This window comes from Augochlora pura, chromosome 7, assembly GCF_028453695.1.
Source record: "Augochlora pura isolate Apur16 chromosome 7, APUR_v2.2.1, whole genome shotgun sequence".
Lineage (NCBI taxonomy): Eukaryota > Metazoa > Arthropoda > Insecta > Hymenoptera > Halictidae > Augochlora > Augochlora pura.
Window position 1 is genome coordinate 5,906,159 of NC_135778.1, and position 16,076 is coordinate 5,922,234.

The 16,076-nt window shown below is 41.1% G+C and overlaps 2 protein-coding genes across 3 annotated transcripts in view; one reads left to right on the forward strand and one right to left on the reverse strand.

The window, feature by feature from the left end:
• The window catches only part of LOC144472628 (uncharacterized), an 82,232-nt gene that overhangs the window by 53,436 nt on the left and 12,720 nt on the right, over positions 1 to 16,076 (reverse strand). The gene's annotated exons all lie outside the window — the stretch shown is intronic.
• On the forward strand, positions 4,809 to 7,503 carry LOC144472450 (WD repeat-containing protein 47-like). The gene is made up of 3 exons (XM_078185555.1): positions 4,809 to 5,503; positions 5,820 to 6,426; positions 6,958 to 7,503. The coding sequence occupies exons 1-3, from the start codon at positions 4,823 to 4,825 to the stop codon at positions 7,308 to 7,310; spliced, it is 1,641 nt and encodes a 546-aa protein (XP_078041681.1). The 5' UTR covers positions 4,809 to 4,822; the 3' UTR covers positions 7,311 to 7,503.

Genomic DNA, 16,076 nt, shown 5'->3' on the forward strand with positions numbered 1-16,076 from the left:
CAATGTACCAAGCACAGAATACTTACTAATAGGAACCGTAACATTTTGTCGTCAAAGACGCTTCGATCGAAACTACGAGGCGCAGCTCCGACGACACATAAATAAATCCTCGACGTTGCTGACACCACGAATTTGAAAATTCCACGTAACACGCATTTTTATTGAAATACTGTACCGCGAGCGTGTGGCAATTGACACATCCTTCGCAGAATTCGTATTTGGTTCGGTATTGCCTCAGAATAATGCAATGACACGTGTTCCTTTGTTCGTTTACAACATGGCGACGTCTCAGAATTAATCTTTTAGTATTGACATTCTGCTTCATTTAAGCTTCCTTCCCGACAGCGATAGAAGAATTAATACTGGAACTGACAGTTGAGTCTCCATAGGTCATTCAATTTTGATATAATTGTGCAAATGGAAAAAAAAATATGAGGAACTGTTACACAAGTCGATTCTTTTCTACGCTATTACAATAACAAATTTTCGTCAAATCTATTAAATTAGAAAGACTAGTTGTAATATTTTGCAATCTGTAGTTATACTATACTTTCGTAAAAAGAAGTATTAGGTTGGTGCATATGAAATGTCGGATGTTTACGTAAATATATAAAACTGTATATCATTTTTCAAAAGCTGTTGATTTAATCAAAATATGCCCCGTTTGCTTTACTACACCCTTTTCAACAAGATATCAATACAGAAATGCCTGTCTTAAACAAATTCTGATCTCTCGAATTAATAAACTCTGATATGGAATATTTCAGACTGTCTTCATTTATATCCCTTTGCGGACGGCGGCGCTCGACGGGCGAGCTTCGCTGTGGACGACGTGTATTGGAGCGCGCAGTATTTTGGGCGGATATATCCGCCAGCCGTCCGCTACGGGATATACTATTTAGTCCGTAAAGGCTCGGGCAGATTTTGAGCAGTTTTAGGACGGTGTTGCCATTACACGTTGTTCGGCTGAAGAATGTGACAGCGACCTGTCATAAATAATGTCGGGATTAAGAGAAATAGAACGAACCCCAGCATGAAAAACGTAAACACTTGAGTTTTTCTTCTCTGACGTCAGCGATAAGACGTTGCCAGTAGGTTCGCCCTCGGGCGCGTGGCTGTTCCATTACCCACTGCGCGAAGCATGTTGAGCAGCTCTGCGCTTGCATTTTACCGCATTTTCGTAACTTCCCCTCTACCTCTCGGGCGTTGGAGACCCTTAGCGGACGGCTGGCGGATATATCCGCCCAAAATACTGCGCGCTCTAATACCCGTCGTCCACAGCGACGCTCGCCCGTCGAGCGCTATAAATCGAAATAAATCTTCTGGCTTATAGTATTTCTATCTTATGCGATAAAGTGCATTTTATTAGGTTGATGCATATGAATATTATATACTATTTAGCCCGTAAAAACTGTCCTAAATGTTTAAAATAGCGAAAGTCGCTTGGCGAAAGATCTATATTTTATAAAATTTTATATTTTGCTTCATTTAATTTCGCAATTGTTTTGTACGACGTATGCGTAGTTTTTGTGGGCTAAACAGTATGTAAATGGATACAGACTGAAAAATTCCATGCTACAATTTATTGATCCGAAAAATCAGAATTTCTTGAAGACAGACATTTATGAATTAAACTCGCGTTGGGAGAAGTGTATTGCAACAAATGGAGCACATTTTGATTAAATTAATAGCTTTTGAAAAAAGATATGCAGTTTTATATACTCGCTTAAAAATCCGACATTTCATATGCACCAACCTGATACTATACTTTCGTAAAATGAAGTATATACAGTATAAAGGTGTCTAGTATAAAAAGTCTACTCCATAGTGGCAAAGTACATTAGTTTCTTCAGGTAACGATATTAATATAAACAAATCGTTACAGTGGTGTTAATATATTAAAATCTAATTAGTGAAACCTAATTTTGCGATCGATGTTTTATCATTGAACAATGCTTATAAACTTCTAGTAATAGATGCAGAATTCCAGGTTGCGACATTTTCACCTTCTCAGTCGATCTTGATACCGTCAAAATCTGTCTAGGGGAATATAAAGTGGTCGAACTCAGAACATTGTGAAAACAGATGGCTTGTCATTTTAGGATTTCAATGGATTCCAGCGTATGGGATAAAATTCGCAACGGCACATAGACGCTGTATAATAACGACGTTTATGGAAATCAGAGTCTGGCTCCGAATCCAGGAAACTTTTCCGACGCATCCGTGCCGTACTAGCCGCAAACGACATAGAAATTTATTCTTGGCTAACGTATGCATAATTTCCGGCAACATTCCGCCACCTGTTAAAAATTCCATTCTAATGTTGCATTTATTGACAATACGTTTAGTAGCGATACTTGATATCATGTCACATTAAAATTTAAAAAAAAACTGAGCCTAGCGACATTGCGCTATAATGCGGTCTTTTTACAAATATTTAACATAGATTTTTGTAATTGTTAATATTCGCATTGAAGACAGGAAATTAACATTGGGGATTAAAAATAACTTTTAACCAAATCCTATAGTCATACAATTGGTGATTTTGACTATATCAATAGATTTTCTGACAATTCACTTGTTTCAAAATGTTAATATACTTTTTACGCTATCCATTCACAGAAACTGTATACTCAAATACAATACACAGATAAATTGTACTTTCAATAATTGCATTAGCCAAAAATCATTATACTGTTCAGGACCAAACATTGGAAATTGTATCTTAACGACAGTGCAAGATCTGTACAAGTTACTGAAAGAAATATATAAAGAACACGACATTTACTTTCACGTAGAAATAGCGAAAGATAAATGAGAGACCAGAAAAGTGATCATTATTCGTGTCGGAGCAACACGAACGAACTGGAATCATTAGCATCGTAGTCATCGCGGTTTTCGTAGTTACCGATAAAGCTGGCTAGCAACTGAATGGTCGATTGACAGAAATTGGTGACCAATTTATCGATCCGGTTTTAATTATTTGCAGTGGTAGTTCCAGTAGGAGAACAACATCCGAATCTCATTTCGCGCGACAATCAGGGCATGTCAGCAGGGCCGGCGGCCTCGAAGTGCAACGAACTTGCAAAACCAAGGATTTCGCACATTCCGTACGCGCATGCTATTATTTGGTTTCGCAATACGGCGGGGCTCGTTCGAACAGTAATTCCGGCGAATCAGATTCGCGTTCGGTTGTTGATCGGAAGATTTATTCCTCGGCTTGGCTGTAACGAGGAAAAACGATCCTAGCGTTGACTGTATCGCGTTCTCTATGCCCGGACCCGTAGATATAGTAATTTGTTGCGTTTATTGAATCGGCAGGCTGCTCGGGCATGCGATTACTGGCAGAGGTGGCGTGAACGTTTCACGACCGTGTTTAGAAAGTTTCGTACGCGCGGATTAGATTCTGCATCGCTTTACGACAGGTTGTACACAGTAGAATGAGAGAAATTGTAGATAAATTGGCTCACTTTCGTAGCGCTTGTTAAATTTCATGTACTCGAATGATTACCGCGGGATGTTACGCAACGTCCCAAAAGTGCATTCAGTGAGCTGAGTACACGAAACGGTCTATGAATTTGTTCACCCTTTGCACTCGAAGCCATTTTAACTGTAATTCTAAAATAACTCTTTATTTTTAAATTAACATAAAATAAAAAAATTTATGTTATACATATGAAATTGAATCTTGTAATTCATGCAACAACAGTTATACTTTTAATAATTTTTGAAATCTAATTTTTCATAACATAAAAACTATTTTGGAACATGCTGTAACAATTTTAGTGGTGCCTTAGGGTCGCCGCTTGAGTGCAAAGGGTTAATGAATAGAATATTGCGTAAAGAAGCAATATTGTGTACAGCACATTTTTATACTGTTCTTATTTTGTCTGTAAGATGTACTTATTTTGTTTGTAAGATGTACTTATTTTGTTTGTAACATGTATTTATTTTGTTTCCTAGAGGGTAGTATAGTGTTGTGTGATGAAACTGATTTTATCTTTCTCATGTTACAACTATAGGATAGGGTGGATTTTAGATTTTGTTTTCTAGAGGGTAGTACAGTGTTGTGTAATGAAATTGATTTTATCTTTCTCATGTTACAACTATAGGCTAGGGTGGATCTTGGTTATACTTGACGACAATCTCCTTGCAATTTTTTTTTCGAACGCCCCTCCAAGATTATTCAGATTTTACATAGCTTATTTGTTCATCTGATGGAATAATTTTGGGAGGCGTTTCGATAAACATTCGACGGTCGAAAAATTCTAGCGAATCATAAACTGTTACGCTTTTAACAATCTTTTAAATAGTCTTTAATAATGTGAAAATAATTTTGGAAATGATATAACGATTTTCATTCGACACTCGAGTGCTAGGGGTGAATTATGCTCAAACGAAACACATAGTAATTAGTCATCCTACGTGTTCAGCTCCGCCACGTTAAGGCGTTATCCTAATGTTTTGATAAAGTCATTTCCTAGAGACGTACTAGAAAAGATATGTTATTTCGATCCTTGTTAAAAAAGTACGTCGAATTTGAGAAGATTGACAGGCGCGACAGCTTCGAAAAATAAAAAAGAAACGAAAAGATAAGAAAGACTCGGAAGCCGCACAGTGTTCGGTTCGTAAATCTGCGGACTGGCATTGCGCGCGATAGAGGTGACGCGTTCCGACGGCACGTCGGAAGAGGCACCGATCTCCGTTTGTCCCCTCCCCCCCATCAATTGAAATCCCATGAAATCCCGTCACGTCCTCTAGAGAAGGTCGAGGCTGTAATTCTCTGCTCTGGAAACTGTCCAGGTTGCGTATTCGGTACGTGATGCCGGCGGCGCATCTGACGCTGCGCGAGGAGGATGTGGTACGACTAACCTTGGAGTTCCTCCACAGCCGCGACCTTCACATCTCGCAGCTCTCGCTGGAGCGAGAGACGGGCGTCATAAACGGTCAGTACAGCGACGATGTACTCTTCCTTCGTCAGCTGATCCTCGACGGGCAATGGGACGACGTGCTGGAGTTCATCCAGCCGTTGGAGGCGTTGCCGGACTTCGACATGCGGAAGTTCACCTACTCGATCCTACGGCACAAGTACGTCGAACTGTTGTGCATCAAGTCCGAGGCGAACGTGATCGCGGCGGGCACGAACGGGAGCATGGACAACGCCGTCGAGGAGGTGGTCAAGGTGCTCAGCGACCTCGAGAAGGTTGCGCCTTCGAAGGAGGAGTACAGCAGCCTGTGCCTGCTGCTGACGCTGCCCCGGCTCACCGACCACCTGCAGTATAAGGACTGGAATCCGAGCAACGCCAGAGTGCAGTGCTTCCGCGAGGTGCATCCCCTGGTCGAGAAATTTCTGCCCGGCGACAGGAAGAGCTCGGACCCGGCTCACCCGGTCACCTCGGCAAAGAACGACCGGCTGATACAGCTGATCATCAAAGGGATTCTGTACGAGTCCTGCGTTAATTACTGCCAGGCCAAAGCTACCGGCTCGAAGGAGAGCGAGCAGGTAAGTCGTTAACCGTTCTGATATTTCATCAACGTCGACGATTCGGACCGGGCCGTGGTTTCCGGGTATTAATCAGGATCCGCGAGGAACTTGACTCTCAACGTTTCGCTGGTTAACTGTTCGCTTAATCACATCGCTCGGCGCACTCGGCTGATTTACGACCCTCTGGCCCCTACCTGTTAGCTTTCATTAGTTAATTCGTCAAACGAAGCGAGTAGTGTATTCTAGGTAGATTACAGAATTATAGCCTAGACGAGACTGTTTCGTAACACGCGACTAGGGCTCCTTGTATAGAAGTTCATCGCTCTAATTACAGGTGGAGATGAACTTCTCCAGATTGCTGGATGGCTCCGTAGGCTTCAGCGATTCCGACCTGAGCCTGCTTTCCTGGCTGCAAAGTATACCGCCGGAAACGTTCGCCGTGCCGTTTGCCCAGCGAACGTTGAACGTGGACGTGGAACGGCTCGAGCGACCGTCGTTGGAGACCTCGTGGACGGAGCACATGCTGATCACCCCCATAAAGCCGAAAACGTTCCCGCATAGCGCGATGCCGTTCACCAGGCCGAGATCCGCGGCCGACATGATGTCGCGCAGCTTAGTGCCCGCTTTGGAGGCCGGACTCGGACCAAGGAGTCCTGGTCCTAAAAATACACCGATACCGTCTGCCGCGCTAATGGCACTGTCCACCGGCGATATAAATCCCATGTCGAGGTCCTCGTTCGCGAGCTTTCACCTAACCGGTTTCAAGAACAACAAACTGATGAACACCAGCGTGGACAGGCTCTTCGAGAACGAGGGGGACGTCTTCCTTAGCTCCAGCTACGCCGAATTCCAACAGTTGCCGTCGATACAGGAAACAACGAACAACAACAACCAGCCGAAGGCACCGCCCAGGACGAGGGGACAGTCCAAGAGTCCAGATGGTGAGCCTTGAAAAAAAGACATTTCAGTCCTTCAATTTGTGAACCTGAAGATTCGATGTTAAAATCATAATAGGGTGGTATTTAAATTCGTTTGAGTTCTGAATACATCACTGGGTACAATTTATTTTGATTAAATATATACACTTCAGGACAGAGGGTTTCGCCGGAACGAAATTTTGCGAACCAATTTTGACCCTATCGTTCTATCAGTACATCTTCTCTATACACATTGAATAATTTTTGTTTTGCTGGGACAGTGTTTTCACCTTTTTTATAGTAAAAAATAGAATATACCGAAAATATAGAAAAAATAGAATATGCTTCCCATATTTAATAAGAACTCCAAAAAACAACTATTGTGCAGAATGAAACAAACTTTTTCACAAACAAATCCTTGCTATGTAAGCTATCAAAATGTATAATGACAATGCGGTTTCAGCGCGAAGTTGACTGTGTAAAAATATAATTAAGTCTTCTGTTGGGAAAAGAAGAACGAAATTATTTCGTAACAATGCAGTTTCGTTGTTCCAGGTATTAAAACGGATCCCTCGGCGACCTCCACGCCCGAGCGTAGAATCGCCGGCAGGGAATCGCCAGCGCCATCGACGGCCAGGAGTTCCAGAAGGGACTCCCTGGCCGAAAAGCCAACGGGAATAGCCGCGAAAATCACGGACCCCACCACGGTCCCCGTACGAACCTCCCTGGGCAACGATCACCTCGAACAGAGCTACAACGGCGACCTGTTCAAAGAGTATCAGAAACAGAAGCAGAAGCTGCAGGAGAAGTTCCAGCAAAGGGAAAGGGAGTGGAACGACCTGGTCAGGCAATTATCGGCTCCAATTTCCCCGCAGGTGGTTGATAATAGACTTCAAGGTGACGGGTAAGTAAACATTGCATTACACTTTATGCCGCTTTATCGACGCGGCCGCGACGGTGATTAGTCCTGGATAGTCTAGGGAGCGGCTTCTCCGGTCTAGAGCTATATTAACCCTTGCACGCCTGCCGTGTCTGTTAGACACGTTGCCACTGATTCGGAGTAAATATCATATTTTGCGCATTGCTTCGTTGGTTACGAATGGATCGCGGATTTTATATGAATTTGTCACAGGAACGATTAATCGAATTGCAACCAGCGCAAACATCTAAAGAATTTAACCAGTTGAGTCTGTTTGACGACTATACCCGTCGTGGAGATGTGGCGGAATTTTCTGTCACGACGATTATATCCGTAAAATTTTTGTTACAATTTGATATTTGAATTGTAATTCCGGCGAGAACTAAATTATATTCGTAAATTTTAATATGTTTAAAGTGTTTCGAGGTCATAACGAAATGAAACAAACTAATGAAAATTATAGATAATTTGAGTTGGATTCTCTTCACTGGTGGGCGCATTGCAAAGAGATCGCCAAAATTAATTGGTTAAAGATACCGCGGCGCAAGGTTGAACTCAATTTTGCAGACAATTTTCATTTTGAATAAAAATCCGCGGTCTGGTTGTGAATCTTACTTTGATACTTAGAACTACGAAACGGATTTAAATGACCTCTGATTTTTAATTTTACAGTTACCGATGTTGTACATATGTTTCTATGAGGAAGTTTTCGGTAATTGTCTTGACTCAAGTATGTATTAGAATAGAAAGTGTACGAAGTTCGAGCGAATCCGAATTAGCTAACGCGATAAAACAATATACATATATCAGTATCATTTAGGGTTCGGTGATTCCAGTGTTAAACTTGTGTCATTTTATTTTAGACTTTCATTTGTAATGAAGGAATTTGCGAAATCGATTGCAGTAGAAACTCCATTATATGAACACCCATTATGAGAATCTTCTGCTATATGAACATTCTATTGTTTACACATTTTTCTATTTATATTATAATAGATGCTTTAATTAAGGAATTTATACAATAATTTTCTATGGAATATTCTCTAAGAATCTGGTATCGGTAATTTCATCTCAACACTGATTGTTTCGTGGTAGGAAAGGGCAAATCAGATAATACATTTACAATCGATAAATACATTTACAGATATTTACACGCAATATAGATGTAAAAAGCGTGGATGTCTCGTGTGCCGTACGTTTAAAAATGTACGAAGACGGAAAATATAATACAAAAATTTCTCATGTTTTTGTAAGTAACATAACGTTTCCTCTTCCGATGATTGTGCTATTTGCAGACTACAGTGAGGAGCAAAACTGACCACATACCTTTCAAAACGGTATAAAATTTTTAAGACTGATCTAAATGATTTGATCTTTTTTAGGAGTCTCAGGGGAATTTTTTCACATTTGTACACTGACTAAAATATTTGTCTTCTAATTGCATATAATTAGATTGTGTATAATTACCGAGATAAATAAGTGACATAACGAGATTTTTTTACATCGTTTTCATTCCAATTAATAACCAAATTAAAAAGAATAAATATAGTAAATATACAGTTATATACTGTTCGAATGAATAGTGTAACAATACTTTTACGTTTACGAAATTTTCGTATTTTCTTTATCCTTATGCTCTCCTAAAATCAATTACGACTGTTACATACGAGACGTTCGCATACCAAACATTTGTACCTTATATTTATTACACGATACGTCATTTTAAAATGTTACATATTCTTTGTCACTTAGATTTAGATTGTCACGAATGTGACGATTAAAAGGAAGCAAATTGGTACGATACTTTTGAATGCATTTAAAACACTGGCGGTAAAGTTATGCGCGTTTAAAATTGAAATAATAAAAATCGCAGACAATGCTTAATAATTCGTTTATATAGAAAAAACAATTTCTTAAAAACCCGAATGTTGATAATCCGAGAGATCTTCAATTTGGTAAAATTGCCTCGTACCGTATTAGAGAATAACGTGAAATAAATTCATAAATTAATTTTCAGTAGAACTACCCTCTTTATGTGCCGCGTATCGAAACCATAGTCAGCTCCTAGACAATTTCCAGCAGTTTCTTTATTAAAATGCATGCCCAAAAATTTTGGTGTGCAAACTCCTATTTCGATCCTCTCTATGCGAAGAAAGCGTAATTGCAATCAACTTTAAGCGTCTGCCAACGCGTCTGCTCTTTCCGGAGTTAATCATTCTCGCAGCGGGACCTAAAGTAATTTATAAAGAGTCATATCGGTGCAGATACGCCAACTAGTGGTTTTCCAGTGTATTCTGCGCGATGCTTCGGTGTGCAACGGCCGTAATGCCGGCAACTATCAGCACCGTAGAATCGCGGTGAAATGAAAGGCCAGCGGTTTGGCTCGTGTCCCATCGAGTTACTCGGCCGGCGTAATCCAGGGAAACGCTATTGTTTACCCGGGGGCTTCTCGCGGCTCCGCAAGGTACAGTCAATCACACTGAGTGGTTCACTACATTCTCTAACAGATGGCAGCAAGGGAATGCCTTCGGCACCAATTATTATGTGGCGGATTCGCGCGGCGTTCTGTCCTCGTAACGTGGATTCTCTGAGAACTAGGCATCGATGGCTGAACGGCGATGATTGAAAACACGTGCTCGCATAACCTCAATTTATTTTATTCTTTTTCGGATAAAGATCTCACACGTGAGGAGTTCTGCATTAGACTGACTAGCGGCTTTATTAGAAACTGGACTGTAGATGGCGCATGTGCTGCTTCCAGTGGCATACGCCACACTTTTGTCGCGCTTATTATGGCACCGTAGCGGCCGCCGAGAATAAACCTTCCCGGTCTAGACACCGATGTGGCGCCGTTCGAAATAGCAACCCCGGCTGGCTATGCTAAAAAGAATGACGGGATTGTTTTGACGACTTGACAGTGACCTCTAACTCTCGCTCCTCCGGTCTTCTCCCCCTCGTTTTAATCGCTTCGCTGTCATACTTTTTCATTGTTTTACTTTACTCTTTTAGAACACTGTAGTAATAATTAGAGGCGTTTTCCAATCGACACGAGGTTTCATTACTTTTCCACTGTAAAGAAGAGATGATGTTTTAAATGATGTCTTTAGTCAAAGACTTTAAATTACATTTAGATTGCGAAAAGATTCGATTTTTGGCATAATTCAGACTCAGTTTCTTATGTCATCCTTTGCTATGCGAAGGGTTCTTCTCGTCTTCGGTCCATTTAGACCCAGATTATAAATATTATTATTTGATTTTACATACATTATATGTTTTGAGGTTAGACTGTTGAACCATCTCTAAAAAAATGATGTAAGATAACAATTTTCTGTCTCTTAGATCGAGAGATTCTCTTAACACTAAATCTACCATCGCCGGTCAAATGTCCTTTTTTTACACATATTTATTTCATAATTATTGTAGACATCAAGCTGCTCCCGTTAAAAATTGTCGAACATGTTTCCTTACTCAGGCTTGCATTATTTTAAAAATTGTGAATAAATTTGTAATAATTATTACAGATATTAATTATTATACATAATTATTGTAGACATCAAGCTGCTCCCGTTAAAAATTGTTGAACACGTTTCCTTACTCAGCCTTACATTACTCTAAGAATCGTGAAAAATGTCCACAAATTCCATCTCGCAATTCTTACGAGGTAATTTCTGTCGGTCGCTTTTAGACGTCGGCGGATTCAGCGTTAAAATTTTAATGCCATTCCTAGGGGCATGTTTCGCGGGACGATTGTTTTGAAAGTGGCCAGCTACAGCCACGGCGATGGTCTATGTTTTCCCACGGCCACGTGCGCTTGTAGATTCGCCATGGACAAATCAGGAGCGGCGGGAAGTCATCCCTCGTGAGCGTCGCGCGCATTCCTTTTCGCGAACGAATAAATGGCCCGGCCGCATCCTCGTAAATGTCGTGTAACGGCTAAAATTACCGACGCGCAGGGATGTCGAGCGCCGTGTATCTTTTCTGCAAAGGCATATCGGTCGCATCCGGTGATAATCATCGAGGTAGCATTTCGTCTCGCCGTATACGTCTCCCGACGTTTTCCATTTACCGTCCCCCTTTGATTAATTTCAACGGACTCGCCACTCCACGAGTGAATTTTTCATTCGATTAAGCTTGACATTCTGTTGACTTCAATTTACAATTAGCTGATTCAATTCCAAGAGAAGGGGGCGGGGTATGGTAGTCCATTAAAGTTTAACAGTCAATTAAGACTTTCATTACGAGGTTAGTAATAAAAGTATAATAGTAACATTGGTACAGAGTTAACGTTGTTACCATTGAGCTATGTCACTCAGTAACCTTTTATTAATTTTAAATAATCTTATTACAAAAATAAGAAAGAGCTGTTTAAAACTTCCTTTTTTACAAAGTTATAAAATTATAAGATTCCAAATACTTTTTACGAAAAGGCGCGTTTGAAATTTCATTTTACCGATCAGCCGTCGAATGCAGCTGAACATAAAATGGCAATTTAATCGAACCCTGATTAACGATTCGATTTTCCCATATTTCACCAACTCGCTCGACACCAGACACACATGGACTCCACAGTCCAGTGATCACAATACAACACGGAACGTGTGTCTCTCTCCCCCCGTCCGCACATCCAGCTAGCGCTATTACGTGTCCGAAAACGTGGTTCGTTATCTCTTATCCGAGGCGTTACAATCGTTTACGCGGATTTCGTAACCTAAATAACTTTCAATGACGTCGCCGGCAGGGAAAAAAAAGAGACGGCCCCCGCGGTTCCGATCGTCGACGAAATGAAAGTGGTATTCGAACGCGGTTCATTGGCATCGACCGTTGACATTGTTCCGACTCCGGATGCCGGATGTATGGGAATAGTACGTGCTCATGGTTGGCACGGGGAAATCGTGACCGTCGCTCGCGTCTCGCCGACGTTCCTCGCTCTTTGGTTTCGTTATACATATTTATGGTCTCATTGTCTCATTCATGCAGGACGGGAAGAATCATAAAACACGGCCGAACGCGCATATTTGCGGTATGCGCTGTCTAGACGAGCGATTTTTGGTATTCAGACATCTAAACGAGCTGATTAATTGAGGCCCGCGGCAGGAACAAGACATTATACAGCTACGCGATCGTAATTGATGCATTCGTATTCGAATGCTAATTTCTATGGCAATTAATATACGTTGTGCATTAACGTCCGTTAAAAGAGCAATAATTTTCTCGATCGGAGGAGTTGCGAATTTAGTTTTATTCTGTCTCATTCCTTGGCATAATATCTAAAAGTCCTGTTACCATGGTCTTTACTTTAACGAATTTGTAGTAAATTATCTTATGCAAAATTAAGTTGAATTTAATAGTTAATTGAGGAACAAAAGAATAATATTGTAGCATTGCACAAGTTTAATATGTTATTCACGTTTATATCGAGGTCTCAGTTAAGAGCGTACAATTATTCAATTATCCGCAGAATTTAGCCGGCAAATCTGCGCTTTATATGCTAATCCAGGTGTACACCCCTAAATGCCTGTAATGCAAATTTCGTGCGGAGGAGTTGTAAAGGTTTCGTGTTACCGTGAACCGGGCGAGCAAAGTTTAACTGATTCCCCAGAACCGTGTACGGGGTATAGTGGTTGCAACGTGATAAACCTGCGGTAATCGACCACATGTGTCTGTACTTTCATCTGCGAACGGTGTACGGTTACAGAGGACGTCTTGGTCAAGCTATAAATGACGATTATATACGTATGATGTCTCCCCTGGGTGTTCCTTACCGAGCGAGTTATTATTCAAGAATTCACTTTCAGTTCGACGCGAAACTGACACTCGAAAATGTTCGACCATTAATATCGAATATTCGACTTGAACGGTCGAGGGTTGACTGAAATACGACTATTTTTATATTATTTTTATAGTTTCACATTGAATTCGTATTATATGAGAGCATAAAATACGAATTCAATGTAAAGCTGTACAAATAATATAAAAGTAGTAATTTCTTCTTGTATTTTATGAGAGCATAAAATACGATTTCCATGTAAAGCTATATTTTAATCAATTGTATATTTTCATGAAATTGTATTACTTGAGTTTGCATTATATTTGTATTATTTTCCTATATACCCTGCTAGATCATATATTTCATAAACACAAATTAAACAATTTGTTAAACCTTGAGACGGTATTCTACTATAAATTACGATTTGATTAATCTTTCATTGGGATCTTTTTGTGAAGAAACGACTCCGTCTTTTACAGTAAAATATATGATGTTTATATATATATTGTTAAAAAAATTGTAAGAAAAATTCGATACTTCAATGACTCCCTACGCGTACCTCCTCGAAGGAATAAAACGATTATGAATGGTTGCCCCGCGTGTCTCGCCGTAGCGCAGAACGATCGCACACGTAAAATTGTGCGCGGCGCGTATCGTTTTCCTATGCGGCTGACATTGATGGGAACACGATACGTGACGTGAAATTCACTGTCACGGGGCCGACTCAAGGCTCTTATCTCCGATATCGTACCGCCGCGTTCGATCTCGCGAAGCGTTCGCGACGTCGAATTCACGGTACGATTTCCTTTCGAGACCGAGCTCGCGAGCAACTCGTTCGTTAAGCGAATCGTTCCACGTATCCCACTAATTAGATTTCAGGCGTGCTTCCTGCCACTCGATGGCAGCCGACGAGCGACGAAACGCCGGGATACAAAACGAAACGGAGAGTCGAAGATGTCGCGCGGAAAGAAATCGTTGCGCGCAACGAGTTATGGAGCACGCGAAAGAATTTATGGAAATTCTAACGATTCGACAAAACCCGGCGTGGCTTTCTTCCGCTTTTACACGGCCGAAGACGACGCATTAACGTCGCCGGTTAGCGAACCCGTTGACACGGAGCGCCGCGAGCCGCTGAATCAGTGCGGGAGTCCCGAGCGTCTGACACTTCGTTAACTGGAAAATATGACGCGTTTCGACGGCGAAATTTGCGGTCCGCGGTCGTTGAAATCGGCGGCGGCCGAGAGAGTCCTTGATCCTTTAATAAACTCGGCGAACGAGGTCGCGCGCAATGATTCACTGCATTTAATTCGATCGGCGCATTCCTCGAAGCGACACCGATGCTTTAGAAAAAGGATGTCTGTCTCGAGCCACCGCGCTGTTGTTCTCGTTCCCTCGCTGGAAAGTCTTCGTCTGTCACTGATGACGTTTCCACTGTTAAGTTACCGCGCGGTGTTAAGTAAACACTCGCAACACCCCGTCGAGATTACTAGGCACTCGGAGCGTTAAGATGCTAACATTGATGGATGAAATTCGCGAAAGTTCGTCAAAGATCGATTCGTTCAGCTGCTCGGTGATTGATAGGAAATCGACGAAGACCTTTGCTTTCTCGATGGTCGTGCCAGTCACAGCTGAATCTTTTGAATTATTGTTGTTCCGCGGTATTCGTAAAGTATGTATCCTTAATGAATCTTTAATGCTGTTGGTGGTAATAATATTTTAATGGGCAGAGACAGTCAACAGTAATCATGATAAATATTTTCTAGATCAATGATCGCAAATATTGTTCTTAATTTTTTATATTGTTCTCAATTTTTTATATTGTTCTCAATTTTTCATATGTTTTCAATTTTTTATATTGTTTCAATTTTCCCATTACTTTTAATTCAATCTATATTTCATTTTGTCGTAAGAGCATTAAATTCGCAATTTAATGATCGTGTCTCTTTATTTTGCAATAAAATTACTTCTGTGACTATTAACGTTAAAAGTTGCATTATGTCGGTATTACATAGTATTTTCTGTAATATGGTGTATGACAGTACGGTGAATTATCCACGATCGTCTCGATCTTGAACAAAATGAGCCACATGGACAAATTGTCAATTTTTGTTTACGAGCTAAGAAAATAATATTGTTTCGCTTGAAAATAATACATGTCTACAATATTTCTAAATTAATACTAATTTATAAAAATTTATAATGACTAACTAAACTACGACTACTAAACACAGTACTTTCTTCTTAATCGTTACAAATTAGTAATAACAATCAACGAGTTATAACGGCTAATAATTGATCAGACTACTTTTCGCGAAACTCTGTAAAAAATTGAGTAATTAACTGACGATTTAAAGGCCGAGATCGCGGCAGAACGAGGTTCAACACCCTATGCACTAAAACCTGAAAGTATTACAGAAAAATGAAATTTGCGAAAGTCCTTTGTGCGTGTTCCCGATTCGTTCAAAGTGGCCGGCGATCGGTATGAAATTCTTTTAGCAGCTTTCACCGCGCGGGGATCGACGACACCGTCGGTCATTGGCGGATTTTATTGCGATTTTCTCGGCGCTGAAACGGACTGACTGCCAGCAATCTCAGCCACCCACTCGCATGCCTTCGCGAGACGCGCGCGGCTTGGTAATTAGTGCGCGTGACCGGCCGAGATTGGTCACAAGCGCGGCTTTGTTTGAGGTTCGCTCGATTAAGGGGAAATCGTGTAGCCCGACGACTTACGGCGCTTCGTTAACGCCAAAGAACGGCAGGTGTTGTAAATACTTTGCAGAGAGGGAGAGAGAGAGAGAGAGAGAGAGAGAGAGAGACGGTGCATCGGGAGTAGGTTAGTTTAGTTTGGTTCAAGGTGAGCCGATCGCAGGTGTCGTTTATGGCGCAGATAAAAACGTTACGTTCTTGCGCAATGGTCGTCGCTCGATCATATTTGGCGAAATGCTGGAACACGTGGTCTTTGGAAAATGCGGGCATTGTTGTCTTAAG